We start from the raw sequence: 18,637 nt of genomic DNA, 5'->3' as shown, positions 1-18,637 counted from the left end.
ATGCTGGACTCATTTCAGTGCTGAGTCAGAAGAGTTTTTTTTAAGCCCTTCAAAGAAACATTTTCAAAGCCTTTAAAAAAAAGCCTGCCAAGAAGTCTGGAGAGTTTGGTTTCACTCCCGTCCTCACATTTGCTTGAGAGTTTCATTCTGAGTGTTTGCATTTGGCACTTTCACTGTGGGGTATCTGCAGCCAGCTGTGGAGGCAAACTGTGAATCATTTTCAGTATTTTAGTACGCATCAAATGTTTTGTCTTGCATCAAGTCTTTAATTTAACCTCAGAAATCTTATCTAAGAAGTTATTTTAAAACAGTTTGTTTGCTGAGATGTCTGAGCTGTAATATGCAACCATTTAATCTAAATGCATTTTTTTGTATCCCACCAGAGTTGGTAGTCTGACATCAGTGCTGGAAGATCAATCAGCTAAATGCCATACGACCTTGAAAAATTGCATTTGTAGAAGAGGTTTGTTTGCCAAGTCAGAGTGCATCAAGGACAAACTTTGCCCTGCGTTCACATGCCACAAGTTTTCTTTCCCCTCCAGTAAGACTGCATGACTGCGGGAAGAGTCAAACTGCCTGTTTCATCATCACCATCGCTGTGGAACGCCTCGAATTCTACAGATTAACACCTCTTTTTCAAATGAGATAAGAAATAACTCATAAGTTACATACATAAAATGTCTATTGTGTTGCACATGTAAGGAAACAATTAAACACAAAGATACTGCATATTTGAGCATCATCTTCTGAACAACAACAAGCTGTCCACGTTGAGTCTGTCGTTGTGGTTGCGTTTGACCTCTTGTATTCAGGTCAGTGTGAGCCATAAAACCTGACAGCTTGACCCACTGACTTACATCCACATGCTACACCTGAAGGCTCCATCTGAGCAAACACGAGCCCGAACAGGAGAGGAGTGTGTGAGTGAGTGTGTCTGTGCAGCCTCTCGTTCTTTCAAACGACGATCCTGGTGTAACGTAACCATAGAAGGGCCACAATGTCAATAAATGATATGTGAAATGCATTTAATTTGACTCCATTCCCTTCCCCATACCTTTGTCACCAGGACTCCCCCCTCCCTCCCCTCTTCCCTTCCTGTTGGGAGTATAACCACACATCCCTCAAATGTTGGGATAATCATTTTTAATTAAGGCTGACACTGACTTGGATTCTTCCTGACTTTGTCCCACCTTAAATGCTACTTAACGGTTGTTGTGCTACTGTGGAAGGAAATAAAATCACCTTCAAAATAACAAGAAAGAGGACACGCAGGACAAACTACAATACATTCAGATTTGTCACTCTGGGTGAGAATGCTTCATACTGGCAGAGATGCCACGAGGACATGGGAATGGCCTCAGGTGACAAGTAGAGAAACCTGCTAAAATATTCCATTACATTAATGTGTATGGGCATTTCACTGGAGCAGCTAATTTCAACTATTTCACACACTGCAGTTAGCTTAACCTGTAATTTATTGTTTAAGCTCATATGATTTATATGTAAAATTAATTTGTAAAGTAACCCAAGCAGGATTGCAATGGAGCATAAATGTAAATGAATTAACAAAAAAAGTGCAATTGAGAATTTTTAAACAGTACTGGAGTTACATTCAACCACAGTTTTATTCACCACCTTCTGAGTGAGAACATCATTTCAAAATGTCTCTCTGTGTTTATGTATCTGTTAAATAATATAATATAATATAATATAATATAATATAATATAATATAATATAATATAATATAATATAATATAATATAATATAATATAATATAATATAATATAATATAATATAATATAATATAATATAGAATAGGATTGTGTTCTATTATATTATTATGAAATATTAAACAACTACAGTATACAGTATGATTTGGGATAAGGTGATACACAATTCTGTACAATAGGTGATGCCCCTGAGTTTCCATCGATAGAAATTAAAAGAAGAAGAAACACCGTTAACGCAGACGAAGAAGAGTCTGAACATCCGACTGAAAAGTCTGATTGGTTGAGCCGTAATGACGTTAGAGTCACTCCTGCCGGCTCCTCCAGTCAACATGGCGGCGGTGGAAGTCATTGTGGACAACTTGGTGACACTCTGGAGGATACCAGCCGTCCGACAAAACTTCCACTGGATATTTTTACTCATTTCACTGGTGGGATCAATTCTGAAAGAGCTGGAGCTCGTCCCGCAGACATATTTCAGCAGTAGCAAAAATGCCCTGAATGTGTAAGTAGTGCTAATATGTTGTTTGCTAGTGAGGTTAGCTAGCAGAACTAAGGAATTAAACACACTTGTCGCTGAATGCGAGGTGGCCTGCCGATGACAGAAAGGGCAAAGTACCGTCAAGAACTGTTGTTGAGCTGTGGGACTGCGTCGTAATGGAATCTGTAGCGCTGAGGTGATGTAGGTCAAAGGTGAACCGTAGCAGTGTAGCTATGTGCTGTGCTGCTAAATGTCCCCTCACGGTCACAATTCGCGTTGAACAGTTAAAAACAAGACGAACACATGAACAAAGAGAAACAAATGCTCATTTGCATTCAAGTCACTTTGAATTAACTCTCTATCAGTGTAGTTAGGCTTGCGAAAAAGACAAGTTTTACATTTCTTCATTAAGTTTAGTTTTTTCCATAATATCCAAATTTCTGTCTTTCGTAAAAGTCCGGTTTTAGTAGACATGCCATGAGTCGTTATACCCTGAGACTGAAGCCAGCTCTGAAATGATAACCAGCGCTGCTTCATTAATTCACACGTGTAGAAGGTATGATCTATAGTTTCAACATCTGTCTAACTCAAACCACCAGATGTTCATCTCAGCTAAGTCAGTTTCAATCAGTTCGCTGAATGGAAAAATGTCTTTAAAGCTCACCCCCTTTGCTTTAGTGGGAGTTGATAAAAGATAAATGAGTTTATTCTTGTCCTGTTTCTTTGAATTCCTGTAGAAGATAGAATCTGTAAGGAAAATAATCAGCTGCAGCCTCGTAGATGTAAACACTTAAAGGGTGAGATAGTATTTATCAGTCTTACCCTTAAATAATAACCCCAGAAGGGACACTTGTTTGGTTGCCCATTCAGAGCTCTGAGACTCACTACTATTAACTGTGCTAATGTGAATGCACTGCTTCTCTTGCAGGTATTTTGTCAAAGTGTCCTGGGGGTGGACGTTGCTGCTGCTGACGCCCTTCATCCTCCTCTCCAACTCCTCCTTCAGCAGAAGTGTGTACTTCCTCAGTCGGCGGCTGCTGTCTCTGGTGGTGGCAACAGCCATGTGGTACATCTGCACCGAGACCTTCTTCTACATCGAGGACGTCACCGGCTCATGTTTTGAAACCGCTACCATGGACGTCATCAACAAGGAGTTCACATCCAAAGCCAGCTGCAGACAGGCCGGCTTCCTTTGGCGGGGCTATGACATCTCAGGACACTCCTTCATCCTGGCGTATTCCGCCCTCTTCATCGTGGAAGAGACGGCCCCTATGGCCTCCCTGAAGACAGCCAGCCTCTCTGCACTGCCCAGGGTGGTCCTCAACCTGCTGTACGTTGCATTGAATCTGATACTGATCATTTGGGTGTGGATGTTTGCCTGCACTTCTGTTTACTTCCATGACCCGTCTCACAAGTTGCTAGGGACCATATGTGGCCTGCTGGGGTGGCATCTGACATATCGGGTTTGGTATCTGAAACCTTTGTCACCAGGACTCCCCCCTCAGCGCCACCCAAAAGAACAGAAACAACACGCCTAAGCTGCAGTCATATTTTCCTGTACAACATTGTTGCTAATGTTACAGCCATCCACCAAACAACACACTACAGTTGATGTTATCTGTCTTCGGGTCCAAGCTGCCTATGCTATTTTAAGCTGTTGTAAGTTACTCCCCCCTCACAGAAAGGTCGTTTTGTATTGGATGGCTGGCTTGCAGTTCCTCCATGGTGTTTGGCAGCTGCTGTTCCCAAAATGACTCTTGGTAATCTGAGATAAAAGCAAGACGCTGCTCTGCCCAGCTTCAGCCTCTCACCTTCAGCCTCCGTGACTCGCATGCTACACTATTGTCTCCCAGCTTGTTGCCTTCCTGAGCTTTACTCACTTTTTAGATGTCTGAGCAGGAACACTTGAGAATGTTTACAGCTCTAGTTGTATAGTAGATGATGATGTGTATTTTTGCATACCAATGTACAGTAGCTGTTCAGCTGTTTTTATAGGAAACTACCTTCAGAACATTTTCAGATAAGACACCATAATGACAGTGGGTCCACAGTTCAGTTGAATGAGTTCTTCAGATTTTTTTATCACGTGTTTTGGAGTTAGTGTGCCGATGTGTCAACACTATATACTATATGTAAAGTTTGCTCAGAGAATGTGGAGCTTGAATATCAGATATAAATATAGTGTCAATGTCTCATCATACATAGTTGTAAGCCAGCCCTGCAAGTGCAAATTATTCTTATTGAAATGTTCTAAAGTTTAAGGCTGGAAATATCAATGGTTATTTCCACTGTTGATTTTACATTTCGAATGCAAAAAAAAAGGTCCTTCAAAATCTCCTAGTTCCCAAGGTGACATCTTCAGATGCCTTCAAATGTATTCAATAGGACAGAAAAAAGCAACAAATCTTCATGATTGAAAATCTGGAACCGCCAAGTTTTTGTTCTGTGCTTGAAAATGATGAATTGATTATCCAAATAGTTGGAGATTCATTTTCTGTTGATGTTCCAATCAGTTAATTAACTAACTGTTTCAGTTGTAATTTTATTTATTGTCAACGGCCTTAAACATACAAACAAGTATGGTCACATATTGCCAAAGCTTGATATCACTTATTCCTTTGTGCCATGGGGCTCCAGTGTTGTCCAATATCACATGATTAAAACTCGTCCACTCGCTACACTACAAAACCAAATGTGTACCAGCGAAATGTCTTGTTTGATCCTGTTTGCGTATCCTGCAAACTGCAGGTTTGTTGACGTATCCTGCAGTAGCGAATAATAGCAGTAGTTTTAAGAATAGTAATAACGATGTTATCTGTTTGTGCATGTCAGAATACACAATCACAGGCTCTACAGTGAGAGGAAGATGGTGGGTTTTGGCGAAATAAAAAAAACAAGTTCTGTGTATTCCATTTTCATTATTTATTTGTCATTGATGGCAACTGAACAAATTAAGGCTTATGAACAAACATCATAAAAAGCACCATAAATAAATGCATATATATAAATATAAAAAATAAAAAGTAAAAAATAAAAAAATACTATAGTGAAATATTATGGCCACAAATCACAACTAGGATTTCTCGACTTGAACTCTTTGTGTGTTCCAAGAAGTACAGATCCAAGCCCCTCAGGCAGCGTGATGTCAGTCAGAGGAAGCAGTGGAGTCGCAACAGATGTGCTTTCAGTAATAAAAATGAACCAAACGTTCACAATGACTGGCTGGTTATGAAGTTTCTTCAGGTTTATTCCCCTCTGTGTCATCTACTGTTTGTCAGTTATCTAAACAAGTGATTGTTTGAGCATCGAAAAGTCATATACATAAATAACATTTAAGCAAATTTTATGATTAAATCACAACAGGAAATAGTACTATACACTTTTGTGTCCTCTTATTTACTTTAAAACTTCTCTTTTGTTCCATTTACCTCACTGTTGCTCATGCAAGAAAAGTTTGAAATAACCTCTTTGTTTCCTCTAACACGTATCTCAAATGTCAGGTATAAAGGACTGATTACAAACAGTTAAATGTGTTCGAAACCTGATCCATTATCAGATGTGACGCAGACAAGAGACGCTGCTTTTAAAGGAACATTGATCATCGTCTTTGGTTCAACATAATCTGGCACAGCTGCAGCGTGTCGCTAATCACCACCTGCAGAGATGAGCTTCTGTAGCAGGAGGAAACAGGGAGCATCCAGACTGAAAACAACTCACCTTCCTCACCCAAATCTCTACAGTTATTCTTCTTCATGACAGAGAGAAAACACTGAACTGTGAATCTTTACTGCAAGAATGTCTGTATAACCAGCCATAAAACCAAAAGCAGCTTACAGGTACACAATGAGTTAAACCTAAAGAGCGCTTGGTTCAGGAGCAGAACTCTTAAACCCTGGAGGTCTGACTAAGAAAAAGCATAAAGGCTCCCCATTAAGGGTGAACAGAGTGTGGAGTGAAAAGAGTTCACTGCATCAACAAACAACGAGACAGCTGGCAAGGCTAGCCGGAGGAAAGTCTTTTTCTGTTCCCTCGTCATACTCCTGAAGCCCTCAGGTGAGTCAGCTCCTCCTCCCCTGTTTGTGTTACTCAACCTTTGAGCTCATTAAAAATTCAGCACACTAAAATAAAATGAGACAATGTATAATTAAAAATATCTATCTGTTAAAAACAATCTTGCATCTGTCAGGAGGAGTCGGCGACAAACAAGTCGCAGTAAAATCCAGTGATTTTGTTTGTTTGTTTGTTTTATTTCCTTGCTCAGTATTGCTGAGGCACCATCTCCAACACACTGTACAGTGCAGGTAATTCAAAGGTTACAGTTAGCGACGTGTTCGATCACCACCTAGCATCATAAATTCTGCCTCTGGGCAACACAAAATCCCGTCCACCCATCACAAAACGCTTGCTCAATAAGAAGGTGCCCATGCAATGAAATATACATCCTAAATCTAATGCAACACTGTTGTGCCATAGATGCAGAATTTACGACATTTCACTACCAGCTCAGCCAAGTGTAACTTTTCAAACACCCAAGTTTTGTAACATCTGAGCTTCTGCTCAGCGAGTGACGGTGGACCAGTGTGTGCTATGTGACCTGTGGTGCTCTAATTAAACTAACGACTCTTAGCGCACGTGTGTGTCTGTGTGTTTAATTGTGTGTCGTGGTGTACAGTTAGTGAAAGGAACAGCTCGACATTTTGGGAAGGTCACTTTAGTCCAATGAGAGGGTCGACACCACTCTGTTAAATATGATGTCACCATTAGCATGTTGGTTTAGCTTAGCAGAATGAGTGGGCTCGGGGGAACACAGCTAGCCCCAGTCTGTACCCGTCATGCATCACCATTACGTTTGAATTACAGTGCTAAGAATACACCTGTACTGGCAACATAAACCCCAAGATGCCAGTTTTCTTGTGTTTAATTTACTATGTTTTGCTTTTCCCAAACACTTTGCTAACCATGTGGGCAAAAGAAACAGATTGCTGCACAATTAAAAAAAGAATTGTGGCCTTTCAATTTTATGCCTCCACGCATTATTCCATGTCTGTCCACACTCATACAGTACATGCAGTGACACCTTTAGCTAGCTAGCTATTTCCCAACAAGATAGTGAATAAATTAATTTCCCGAAATGTCAGACTGTTCCCTTAAAGTTTGCTTTCATCATTTCGTGTGGCAGTTTCTGGCAGCACAGCTCTTATCAGAGAGTATTTGTCACGAATATTTTCCTGTGGTTCTGCTGGTTAAACCTCAGGCTGATGGAGGAGAGAAGAGCGGGTAATGCGAGTAATGACTATAACAGTGGCATGCGAAGGTCAGTAAACCCTTGTTGGTGTTACGGTGTTTAACATTTTGTCTGGGTTTCTACTTTAAGTTTTGGGTATAAGTGGACCCGATGCATGCCTCCAACTAAAGTTAAACAAGGACTCGCCAGCACAAGAGCGGCAAGTTGCCACAAATTAAACTCGATGAAGGCCTTGATTACCAGAAAATGTGCTGTTGAGAATTTCTTATTATGGAATGTTTTAATATTCTTTGTTCACCCAGGTAAGTAATAGTGTTCTCTATATAGATTCATTATGTTTTCCTGCAGTCATAAAACATTTACAGAAAAGTTGAAACATCACACAAATACACAGACATTTAACACAACAAGAGGGCATTCACTACATGTATTTCTTTTTTAAAAACCAGTAGGCAAAGTAGCCCATCCCTCCCAGCGAGCCCATGAGAAAAGAGGCCCCGAAGAAGGATGGCGGCTTCTTTTTTACCATCCGGAAGGCGTTGGGTAGGACCGCCGACAGAAGGGTCGTGTGGATGTCGCCCAAGACCTTGCGGAAAGCGTAGCGTTTTTGCACACGCATAAAAAAGGTCTGCAGGTTGGGTCGGCTGCCATCCTCCCAGTATTTCTTAGAAAGTCCCAAGAACTTGAGCCTGTGTAACAAGGCTCCGAGGCAGATATCAGCTAGTGTAAATTCAGGTCCGCATAGCCACAACTCACACTTCTGACCTGTAAGGAATGAATATTTCATAAAAACACTGTTGGAAATAGTTGGAGCGTGTTTTGGTGCCGTTATGATAGAAGATAATCAACGCTTGGCCGTACCTTGATACTCTAGTTTTCTTTTTTCCAATTCAGCCTCCACTTGATCTAGAACCATGGCTAACTCTCCGAGAATTTTCTTCAGGTAGTTCACATTGTCATGATCCAGGATTTTTGCCTTAAAAAAAGACAAAAGAATACTTACAGCAGCTACTGCCAACTGCCATCTCTCCCACCACATCGCTGGTGTAGCTAAGCAAGCAACACACAGGCTAATCGATTACAAACCTCACACTTTTATGAGACTGGTGAAACAAGATCTGCTGTCTTCTTGGTGTTTTGTCTCTCGCTCATCTTGGACAACTTGTTCTTTACTACGCTCGTATTTTTCACTCTCTTCTGTTAGCAGAATATAAAATGGTGAAATATGTCTTATATTTCCTGCAGCGGCCTGAACTGTATTTAGGTACAGAGAGACGGGATCTGCATGCACAGTAGGGTAATGAGAGGAGAAGAGTTGAAGGCTGAAGACTTGGAAATTCAATTATGTGGTCCAAGACAGTCTGGAAAATTAAATATCATCTGTCAGTGTGTTAAGCCATAATATTGAGGAGGTAAATAAACCAACATATCTATCAAAATAATGTCTCTATTATATGTTTCTGTGCTTACAGTTACAGTTTATGGATCTTAAATACTTTCAGGAGCAAATTCATGATATTTAACCTCAGGTTTGGAGTAACATAATGGAATGTTACATATTACAGGGTTTTAATCTTGGTATCAATCAATTTGTACCTTAGATAGGCCTTATTTTTCAGTTAATATGTTACATTTCTATAAATAATGGATACATTATTTGAGGGTAATAAGTTAAGGGGATTGAACTGGGTTTTCTGTAGGCATTAGGGGAATATTAAGGGGTAAACCCTCCTAGAATTCCCTGAATTTGAAACTTGAAGATATAAGGTATAGATTAAGATATGATAAGGGACGGTTTTTAATCCTAAACATCCCACAAACTGTGAAACTCATCCAATAACAATACCTCAAATATAAAAATAATCAGTTATTTTTATTTATTTTTTTTGCTTTAAACCCTATCAAATACCTTGATTCCATCATTAGTGTTTTGTAAAATTAATGGAACTGTAATGTAATAAAATACAAAAATTTCCCCTCCCTCATATACAACGCTGCAGCATAATGAGGATGACAAATAAATGAATGGCTTTTAATCACATGAACGCACACATAAACTCACCATGAGCTTCTTCTGCTTGGACAGGTACGGTTCTGTCAGCTGAGGCTCCTCATGGTCCAACTTCATCAGCTCCGTCGCAGCGTTGGCCAGGTGTCCTGAACACACACGCACACACACAAAGGACAAACACAAAGCGTCTTCATCCACTGTTTGGTAAAAAAGAACGATTTTGACAAAACTGAGAATTGAGAAACCTAAATAATGCTGTTTTCCCCTTTCCTGCTAAAAACAACAACCTTCATAGCCTCTAGCTTTCTTAAAAATGAGAGCCTGCCTTTAAACATTTACACTTTCAGTAGGAACCAGTGGGCTTGCAGCTGAGCGCCACAGACAAAGTGTGGAAGTCATAAAGTCATACAAAACAGACAAACGCCTCATCCTTTCTGGTTAGAAATATTCAAATATTCCAGTGTGCACTGTATCCTCAGTCAACAACAGATTAGGGTGGAAAAATATTTTATATGAAACAAACACAAGTGTGTAATTACACACAAACATCACTGATGGTTTCCATTAAACACAAACTGACCAGAGTTTCACTGGGTAACTATTCTACTGCAGAATTTTGTAAAGTCCACCGCATTGTTTGATTTGGAAGTGAAGGTCAGTACCTGATGGAAAGAGCACCACAGTTCAGACTGGGAGGCCTGATACCGGCTGCCGGGGCGTATAAACCTGGCATCCCTACAATGTGCTGCACTAAGAGGTTTTTGGTATTGAGTAGCATCAAATTACACAGTATGCTAATCACGCTGTGCACATAAAAACAGGGATTTGTTTGCCAATGATGTGGGAAATGCTGTAAGGAAGATGAATAGCTTTGCATTCATAATGTCTGTCTGTTGTTTTGGCTTTGGGAGACCAGCTGGTCCCAAAGTTGAAGCTCATTCAACCAGGACAGCTTGTAAATGTTCAGATTAATGAGTTCAAAGCACTGAAATCTATTCATATAGTTAAAAAAAAACACACAGAAAATGAGGCAAAAGAAAAGCAACCATTTTTATCTTGTCAATCAACACCTTCTATAAATAACTGTTGTTCTGCAGAGTTATCACCGTCTGTCGCTGATAAAAAATCACTTTCAGGAGTAAAATCTCTGAAATTCTAATAGTTAAAAAAAAACAACAACATACTGCTAACACACACATCTGTAGGCACACATGCATCTACTCAGAATATTAAACGTGTGTGAACATGCATTGTGAAATGCAGCAGAAGATGCTGTCACATAAGATCAAGCTGCATCAGTGCACATTACGAGGTGATTCTGTGAACGCTTACACACACTCGAATGGATTCAGTTGCTAGAATTTATAGTCCCGTCTGTTTTGGTGATTCAAGTCTCTCGCTCCGTTTTCCACTCAGAGTCTGACTCTGGTGTGGACAAAATGAACCCTCACGGACTCCATACTGTCCAAGAATTCCTGACTGATAAGAGACGTCCGGTCCCTGTCAGGTTATAGGTCCAATGTGTAGGATTTAGGATAATCTATGGGCAGAAACTGAATATGATATGTTTTCTATAATTGCCTGAAACTAAGAATCATTGTGTTTTTGGTAATTAGAATGAGCATTTCACATCTACATCCTCTTCCACAGAGCCCACAGGCTACTGCAGGTGTTGAGTTTGAAAGCTTTAAAGCTGTTTAATTTGGCACCTCAGGGAAAGCTATTTCAGACTTTTGTTTCTTTGGAGTGGCATCAATATTCTCATCTAACACTCAAATTAAATGCTCTCTAAATATGAAGCCGCACAGCCAGCAGCCAGTTAGCTTAGCATAGCGTAAAGACTGGAAGCATGTTCAAACGTTTAGCCTGGCTCTGTGTAAAGGCTCCCTAATTAACAAGTTGTACTTTATTTAATATCTTCTGACAAGTCTGAGACTCCAAAATGTTGAACTATTCTTTTAAATGTCATCTTAAAACGTACTTTATTGGCCCACATTCGCAGATTTTGAGTTAAAGTACTGTGAGCTGGCTTCACTTACTACGTATTTCTGCGGTGGCGTACTTTGGGATCATAGAGTCGGTGGTGAGCTCCGGATGGAGGATGCAGCCGTGTGTGTAAGCGTCCATGGGCAGGCCGTCCAGTAGCTGACGGTACTGCTGCACGCGCTCGTGGAGCGGCGAATCCACATCAGGAATCAGCCGAGCCACCGTGTCTGAGGGCGAGACAGCACCGTGAAAAAGGAATAGAGGAAGAAAACATTTTAATGTACCGGTAGCTGAGAATTGTGTCGTGGCTCTCTGAGGATGTGGAGAACAAAACCTGAGCACAGCCGCATGCAGTTTTTCTTTCTGTACTTTCATCAAAATTACCACAACATCCCATGTTTCTAAGCAACTGTTATTAAATTTGCTGTTATAAATCCCCCCAAAATACCACAATGGTAGCATGGTAACCTGGTAACAGATGACACCCCGCACACTCTGTAACACACCACCAGTCATGTTTTACAAAGTCTGACATTTAAAAGATTGAAAAAAAAACTCCTACACACCAACACAGACTTCATATCATCTGGAAAAGGTAAACATGTTCAAGCTAAAAACACTGTTTAACCCCATGAGATGAAATTCAAGGACAGATGAACAAAAACATAACAGACGCAGTAACGTGAGGCCACAGTTTCATTAAACACGGGTTAATTAGGCTCCACTTTAAGCTTTTTTGCACTGATCCCCCGCTGATCTGTTCTATTTATCTGCTGTTGCTCAGGTTAAAGAAATAGTTGTGCTTATTTGCTTTGCTGCCAAGAGAGGATGACTACTCTCATGCAGTATCTGGCCTTCACTGCACTCCCATACAGTACAAAGTGAAAAACTGAACCACCAGAGATGCTGACTTTTTGTCTCCATGTCTTATAAACTCAGCAAGCTACATTTCCCATAATGCAACTCACCTCATTGCATGTAATGCAGACTTTTTGCTCAAACTTTATCATCTCCAAACCTGAGCTCAGTGTTTTGTCAAAGCTCATTTCATCACTAATAATTTGACCTTGATGATTAAAACTGGAGGAGTGTCCCTTTAAGATTAAGTCTTTGGCCAACAGCTGGTTAGCTTAGCTTAGCATTTAATGTTGAAACGTGAGATAACAGCTTGCCTCGCTCTGTCCAACTGTTAAGAAAATGTGCCCTCAGCTGCTTTTGCTGTTTGACATATAATACAAAAGTATTGGGACACCTGACCACCACACCAACAGGGATTTAATGGCATCTCATTCCAAATACACAGACAACTTTGCAGCTCTAACAGCTTCCACTCTACTGGGAAGGTTTTACACCTGATTTTGAGTGTTTCTGTGAGGAATTTTTGCCCATTCATGCAGTAGAGCAACAGTGAGTTCAGGCACTACTACTCCTGAATTCAATAATAATGAGGCATGCCGAATACTTTTGTCCATATGGTGTATATTGTTTGTTTATCATTAATGGGAGCTACGTGCCAGACTTTCTCAGCCAGGTGGATTGACATCCTGTAGTTATCACTGAGTGAACCAGCTTTTCTGTTTTCCTGTTGTAATTCTTGTGCTAGCACTCAGCAGTGTGCAGACTACATGGTGCATGAGTGTGAGGGAGGGTGTCCCACTTAATGAGCTGCTACTGAGAATCCGTATTAAGGATGAGACAGTCTAGGAGAGCAAAGTGATCTTTTATCTTTGTGCAGGGTCACAGCCAGCCAAGCACAGGTACGGCATTGCTGACAAAACAGAGATTATCAGTTGGCTGCTTGAGGATGTTGGGAGAGGCTTGCGGAGGGTGGAGCTGCACCTGGCAGAGCTCCAGAAAGCTGAGTAATCAGTCCCAGGACCAACATGCCGACCTGGCCGCACCATGCAGCGCTCCTCTAGGTGGTCTGCTGCAGCGCTGTGCTGGAAGTATTACATCAGCAACTAAACCCGTGTGAAGAACAGCCAAATGCTCAAAGTGTCTTGGAGACAGCTATGGACGTCACAGAACATAAGAGCTACTGAGGTCTGACTTTTTTGTTTGGTGGCAGTCGACAAACAGTTTTCAAACAGTAACAGCTCTCTGCTTGTTCCCAGCAGGAGGGTTACTGGGAAACTGGGGCATTACATTGTTGGGGACAGGCACAATAATTTAATGGTAATTTGATTTGCGCTATCAAATCTTGGCCTTCTACATGTGTTCCCTGTGGCCTATAGCCCTATGACATAACTGTAATAAAAATGAAAGAAAGGGAGAGCCATGTAACATTTTTGCAATTTTCAAATTGTACAGGCTTCCTAACACATCATAATGCTAACATTGGAGAAACCAGCAAGAGTAATCAGGTTTTTCCCTCCCTTCAGGTCTCCCTTCAAAGCCCATATAAACACACTCTGGCTGACTACTGCTGGAGTCCATAAGAGAACACAGGGGAGAGAGGAAGGAATAAAAAGGCAGGTTCTTTTAATAAACGCAGAAATAAACTCTACTAAATGTCACAATTTTATTAAATTGCCTTTCAGTGTTTTGGTGCAAACTGCTCACTGGTTTGGCTGCTGAAGGAGAGTCTGTCACTGCTGCACCAACTCGTTCTTCACCTCTGAAGCTAAAGAGCATGTTAGGGGGGTTATGGGGAAATTTTGGCTGCACTTTCTCTGCAGCTCTTGTGCAATGAGCTGACTGTAGCTAAGGGCACAGTCACACATGCAAAATTAACATGGACAAATATTCACCTTGTGTGCACTTAGAAAGGGGCAAATAAAACATTCGCTTCCTGTGGCAAAGCAAGTTCTCATCCTGGATTCGTGGACGGAGTTCATCTTAGACCAGCAACCTCAACCAATAACAAAGACGAGTGCGTATCAATGATTTGGTTCTGGCCAATCACAGTGTGCTGTGTTCTAAACCTTTTTTTAATTTGAAAATATTCTATATTCTATAACTAACTACTAACAACAGATTATGTTCATTATTATAAGGCAACCACTGGAGAACCGCGACAAGATGCAGCAGAGGTCATCCAGGGAGGGTCTGGACCCTACATGCCCACCAATAGCGCTGCTATGATCTGCCTCTTCCGCATCTAAACAACACTGTAATGTAGTCTGCGCTCTTTTCTGAGACATCTGAACTTTCCAGGCCAGCTGCAGCCCACGTTGCCAGCACCCATTAGGGATTTACACACAGACAAAAAGCATATCTGTAAGTCTTATCCAGCAGATTGACTTGCAGCTAAAAGCATGTCCGGCTCGAAGCCTGGTTTTAAAATGTGCTGGATTCATTTAGCATTCAACACACCCAAAAAATTCACCTTAAGTGAGCTGTTTTATTATCCTTAGATTCTTGCGCAACTTCGAACTCACTGCTTGAAGAGATTTATGCCTGCAGCACACTATCAAAGAGCTAAAATCAGGGATGAACGACAAACGTAGATTTTTAAAATTTAAAAGAGCATACCACAACCTACTGTGTCACAGTGTGGAGATGCTACGCTTGTTCAGTCAATGAAAGCATTCTCGCTTCGTATCATCGACTCTATGATTTCATTAATGGTTGATAGCTGATAATGTACAGTATATTCTGTACTACTCTGACAACAGTGCATGAAACACCAGGGTCAGTCACTGCCCTCCAGCCTTTCATTACCGAGCACTGAACCAGATCTTCTGCAGAGCTCTCAAGCATCGCTGCTCCAACCATGTGACCACAAAGTAAACTAAGATCCCTCAGGCCTTTCCTGGTTAGAGGCTCCCAGGACATTACATAACAGCAACTCAACAACAAGCTGATGAATCTATAGGACACTCCACCCACAGATGCTGTAACACAACACAGAGAGGTAACAGGATTTGGTGTATGCGTCTCCTTCCTCTTGGTAAAGGCAGTGGGGTGACATTCATGACTGTTAAGGCTGACTCATATCACAGCCTCACCACACGCGTGTCATATGTTAAATCTTTGCTTTGTTATTGGTTGAACTCAGCGTTCTCTCTCAGGTTTCTGTCTGTGCCTTGTTTGGGACTGCCACGAATTTCCTCACAGGGATCGCTCCGATTTCATCTGATCTCATCAGAGGACATCATCTTGGTGACATTGGTGCAAAGACATTGTTGCATCGACTTAGAGTTTCACTGTACACTAACACACACTGTACAAGGGCAACAGATGGCTTCCAATGGCTTCATAATAGCTTCACAAATGAGCAGAAAGAATAATGATCCAATCTGAAGCACTGACTGAAGCGACTGTCGAAATCCCAGATTAAATGTGTGTCAAATGGTTTGGAGTAAACTAATTAACAGCATGTTTATTTGGCCTCTGAGGTTCCCCAGGGCAATTAATTGACTATAATTGGCTGTAATTGGCTATAATATATTTTCAGTCATTTTCTAAACAGTGGGTTTACCCAGTAATCGTCGATTATGCCACCTGAATGCTGGCTGATTGTTTGAGCTGAACGTAGCCTGCTACATTACCTATAAACCTCATACTTTCTGTCTTGTCTGTTTAGGTTAGAAAAGACTAAAAAGAGACATTACCCTCCAAACTCTTAGAATACCAAGCAGAAAAACTCCAAAGCTTGACAGACCTGCCATGACTACAGTTGCTAAGCTATGATTGGACAGCTGCCTTTCAGAGGACGGGTTTAGTAAATTTGCGGTCCAACGCTTTATTTTTGCTCCAGGGCCCCACAGCTACACTTTTAGTCGTGCAAAGTGTAAAATGAAGAGAAGAAGGAAGCTTTACTATTACTGTACCTCCCACAAAGTTTTTCTCCAGGTAATCTATAATCTGGTTGTAGTCACTGATGATGGTGTCCCCGTGGAGGAAGACGGGCACCTCCTCTCCCAGGTTCAGCCTCATGAACCAGGGCTCCTTGTGTTCCTGCAGTGGCAAGCTCACATCCCTCTCCTCACAGACCAGACCCTTCTCATTAATGACTAGACGTACCTGCAATTAAAAGCACAGGCATCATAACACGATCTTCTGGCTGATGTGGGGAAGAGGAGACATTAAAGAAGTTCTTTTAATTCAGGTTGCACCATCTGCTTTTTTCTTCCGAGGCAGCAAACCAAAGAAAAGTGAAATTCACAAGACGAAAGAAACTTTGTGTCACAAACATCTTTTCTTATACTATGAATCAATACACATGAATATATGAAATAATATGCATAGGGTGAACATTTATTATCCAGATGATCAAACGCTGACACAAGATGGAGAGTCACAATCCATTTTATCTAAAGTAAAACAAATCATTATTGCATATATATATTACACAGATAAGCATAAACTAATAGCTGAAGAATACCTGCTTCATTTTATGACAAAAAAATTATTGTGTTTGTGTTGTACAGAGTAAATTGGCTCAGCTGAAATATTTGTGCGGTCTGACCACACAGAACACTTCCAGGACTGTCGGGATCCATCGCTAAAGGGATGAAGGATAAGCCAAGGTCCACGGGGAACCATTAGTGGGAATAAGATTAATGAGAGGAGATGACACTTGGGGTATAAAGTGATGCATCTGGCTGCTTAGGACGAACAGCAAAATGGGACTTTGGCTGAACATGGGCAGACACGGTGTAATGAAACACAGCAGTGATTTAGAGTAATTACAGCGACATCACGGGTTCACACAGAAAGAACAAATCTATGAATGTAGCTGCAAAGTCAAAGAAGGGAAAAAGCTTTTTGCAACTCCATCAGTGCGACACCGTTACACACTAAATCCCGGATTTCTAAATCAGGTCCCAGTCTTACCCCGCTGAGGTGAACACAATAACACACTCATGCTGCAACAAGAGTTTGTTTCATAACAATGTTTCACTCAGGAGAGACAAGCCAGTGAAAATAAACAATACGTGATTGATAGATAGATAGATAGATGACTTTATTCATCCCCGAGGGGAAATTAGGTATGATGATCAACTCTTGACAAAAAGTCTTGGACTCTACAGGCAGAGTTGTAATCGAGGACCGACCGAAAGACGAGTCCCCCCATGGAGGCCAGACGAGAGCAAACTGAAAGCCACAGAGAGACAGACATATTTTAAATGGAGGTTTGTCGCTGTGCCATTGGACAGATATGATCAGCTGATGAGAACAGCTCACATCTCAACTGACAGGTCCAGACAATGACAGCAAGGTGATCGTGAGTGAGTGAGTGTGTGCATGAGGAGCAACTGACAGGATGATACGAGAAACAAACCGCCAAAAGGGAAACTCTTCCTCCCTGAACTTCATTAGTCACTCCTCAGTAATGATGCCAAATCGCTCCGCTGCTGGAAAGGCACAACCTAAACTCATATTGCTGAACAACATACAGAAACTGTTATTGCTGTCTACAGTGGTGGAAAGGAACACGCTCATTTACTCAACTTCTGAGCTACTTAACTTGATCATTTCCATTTAATTCTACTTAATACTTCTGCTTACTTTTACTCCGCCATATTCATCTGACAGCACTTCAGATATTCATCTTTTTAGGTTAAGATTTGACATAAAAACATACAATAAACTTCTTAAATCCAACACACAGCTGAGGAGTAAGAGGGATTCGTATACTTTCTGTGTCTAGTGCTCCTGTTGTGTTTCAGATGTCCAAATGAGCTGTTAGCAGCTCCAACTTCTCACATGGTTTTATTCAAATAACAGTTTGAACAGCATCCAGTAATTCACAAAAAAACCCCAAAGAACCAGAAAATTGTTAAGTAATTCTTTTCTCACCTTTCCCTTCACAACACTCATACACCAGCATTATACTGCAACACTTTGGAGGCAAAGCTGAGGGGAGGGATGCTTGTAAGATGTGTAAAAACGTGCTAATACTCTTAGCAATGATATAGTAAGTGCAAGAAATGAATGAATGAAACTAGCATTAAATATACTAACATTAGATAATGTAAATAAATAGCTGTTAATCATAACTCCCTGTACTATTTTTTTCTACCAAACTACACCACTACGCATCACCACGCGGAAGGAAACGTGACTCCATGGACGAGAGGCTCGTGACAGGCCGGGATGTAAACATTAATGGCGTCCTCCGCGGCTGAGCTGTAATGTTAGCTAGCTCAGTTAGCTCAGTTAGCTTACTTAACGGAGTTAGCTAGCCTGTCATCTAGGAGTGGATGCACGTTTGCTTCCGCCGCGCGGTTACACGGAG

The 18,637-nt window shown here is 41.1% G+C and overlaps 2 protein-coding genes and 1 long non-coding RNA gene across 6 annotated transcripts in view; 2 read left to right on the top strand and 1 right to left on the bottom strand.

The window, feature by feature from the left end:
• Positions 1 to 1,994: 1,994 nt before the first annotated feature.
• Positions 1,995 to 4,233, top strand: fitm2 (fat storage inducing transmembrane protein 2). Its single transcript, XM_046395893.1, has 2 exons — positions 1,995 to 2,233; positions 3,138 to 4,233. The coding sequence occupies exons 1-2, from the start codon at positions 2,022 to 2,024 to the stop codon at positions 3,745 to 3,747; spliced, it is 822 nt and encodes a 273-aa protein (XP_046251849.1). The 5' UTR covers positions 1,995 to 2,021; the 3' UTR covers positions 3,748 to 4,233.
• A 1,481-nt stretch (positions 4,234 to 5,714) lies between these two features.
• gdap1l1 (ganglioside induced differentiation associated protein 1-like 1) overlaps positions 5,715 to 18,637 on the bottom strand; it is a 16,552-nt gene continuing 3,629 nt past the window's right edge. For all 4 annotated transcript variants that reach the window (XM_046395889.1, XM_046395891.1, XM_046395890.1 and 1 more), the window contains exons 2-6: positions 16,227 to 16,419; positions 11,505 to 11,678; positions 9,517 to 9,611; positions 8,316 to 8,430; positions 5,715 to 8,219 (exon numbers count right to left, since the gene is read on the bottom strand). In XM_046395889.1, coding sequence (XP_046251845.1) covers positions 7,876 to 8,219; positions 8,316 to 8,430; positions 9,517 to 9,611; positions 11,505 to 11,678; positions 16,227 to 16,419 — 921 coding nt within the window. In that variant the 3' untranslated portion in view covers positions 5,715 to 7,875. The remainder of the gene's footprint in view (positions 8,220 to 8,315; positions 8,431 to 9,516; positions 9,612 to 11,504; positions 11,679 to 16,226; positions 16,420 to 18,637) is intronic.
• On the top strand, positions 8,723 to 13,320 carry LOC124062860. The gene is made up of 3 exons (XR_006844013.1): positions 8,723 to 8,866; positions 9,541 to 9,606; positions 13,187 to 13,320. It is a non-coding gene; the product is annotated as an uncharacterized LOC124062860 (long non-coding RNA).

Source organism: Scatophagus argus, chromosome 8 (genome assembly GCF_020382885.2).
Source record: "Scatophagus argus isolate fScaArg1 chromosome 8, fScaArg1.pri, whole genome shotgun sequence".
Taxonomy (NCBI): Eukaryota; Metazoa; Chordata; class Actinopteri; family Scatophagidae; genus Scatophagus; species Scatophagus argus.
The sequence above is the reverse complement of the archived record's forward strand: the minus strand, read 5'-3'. Positions and strand labels throughout refer to the sequence as shown.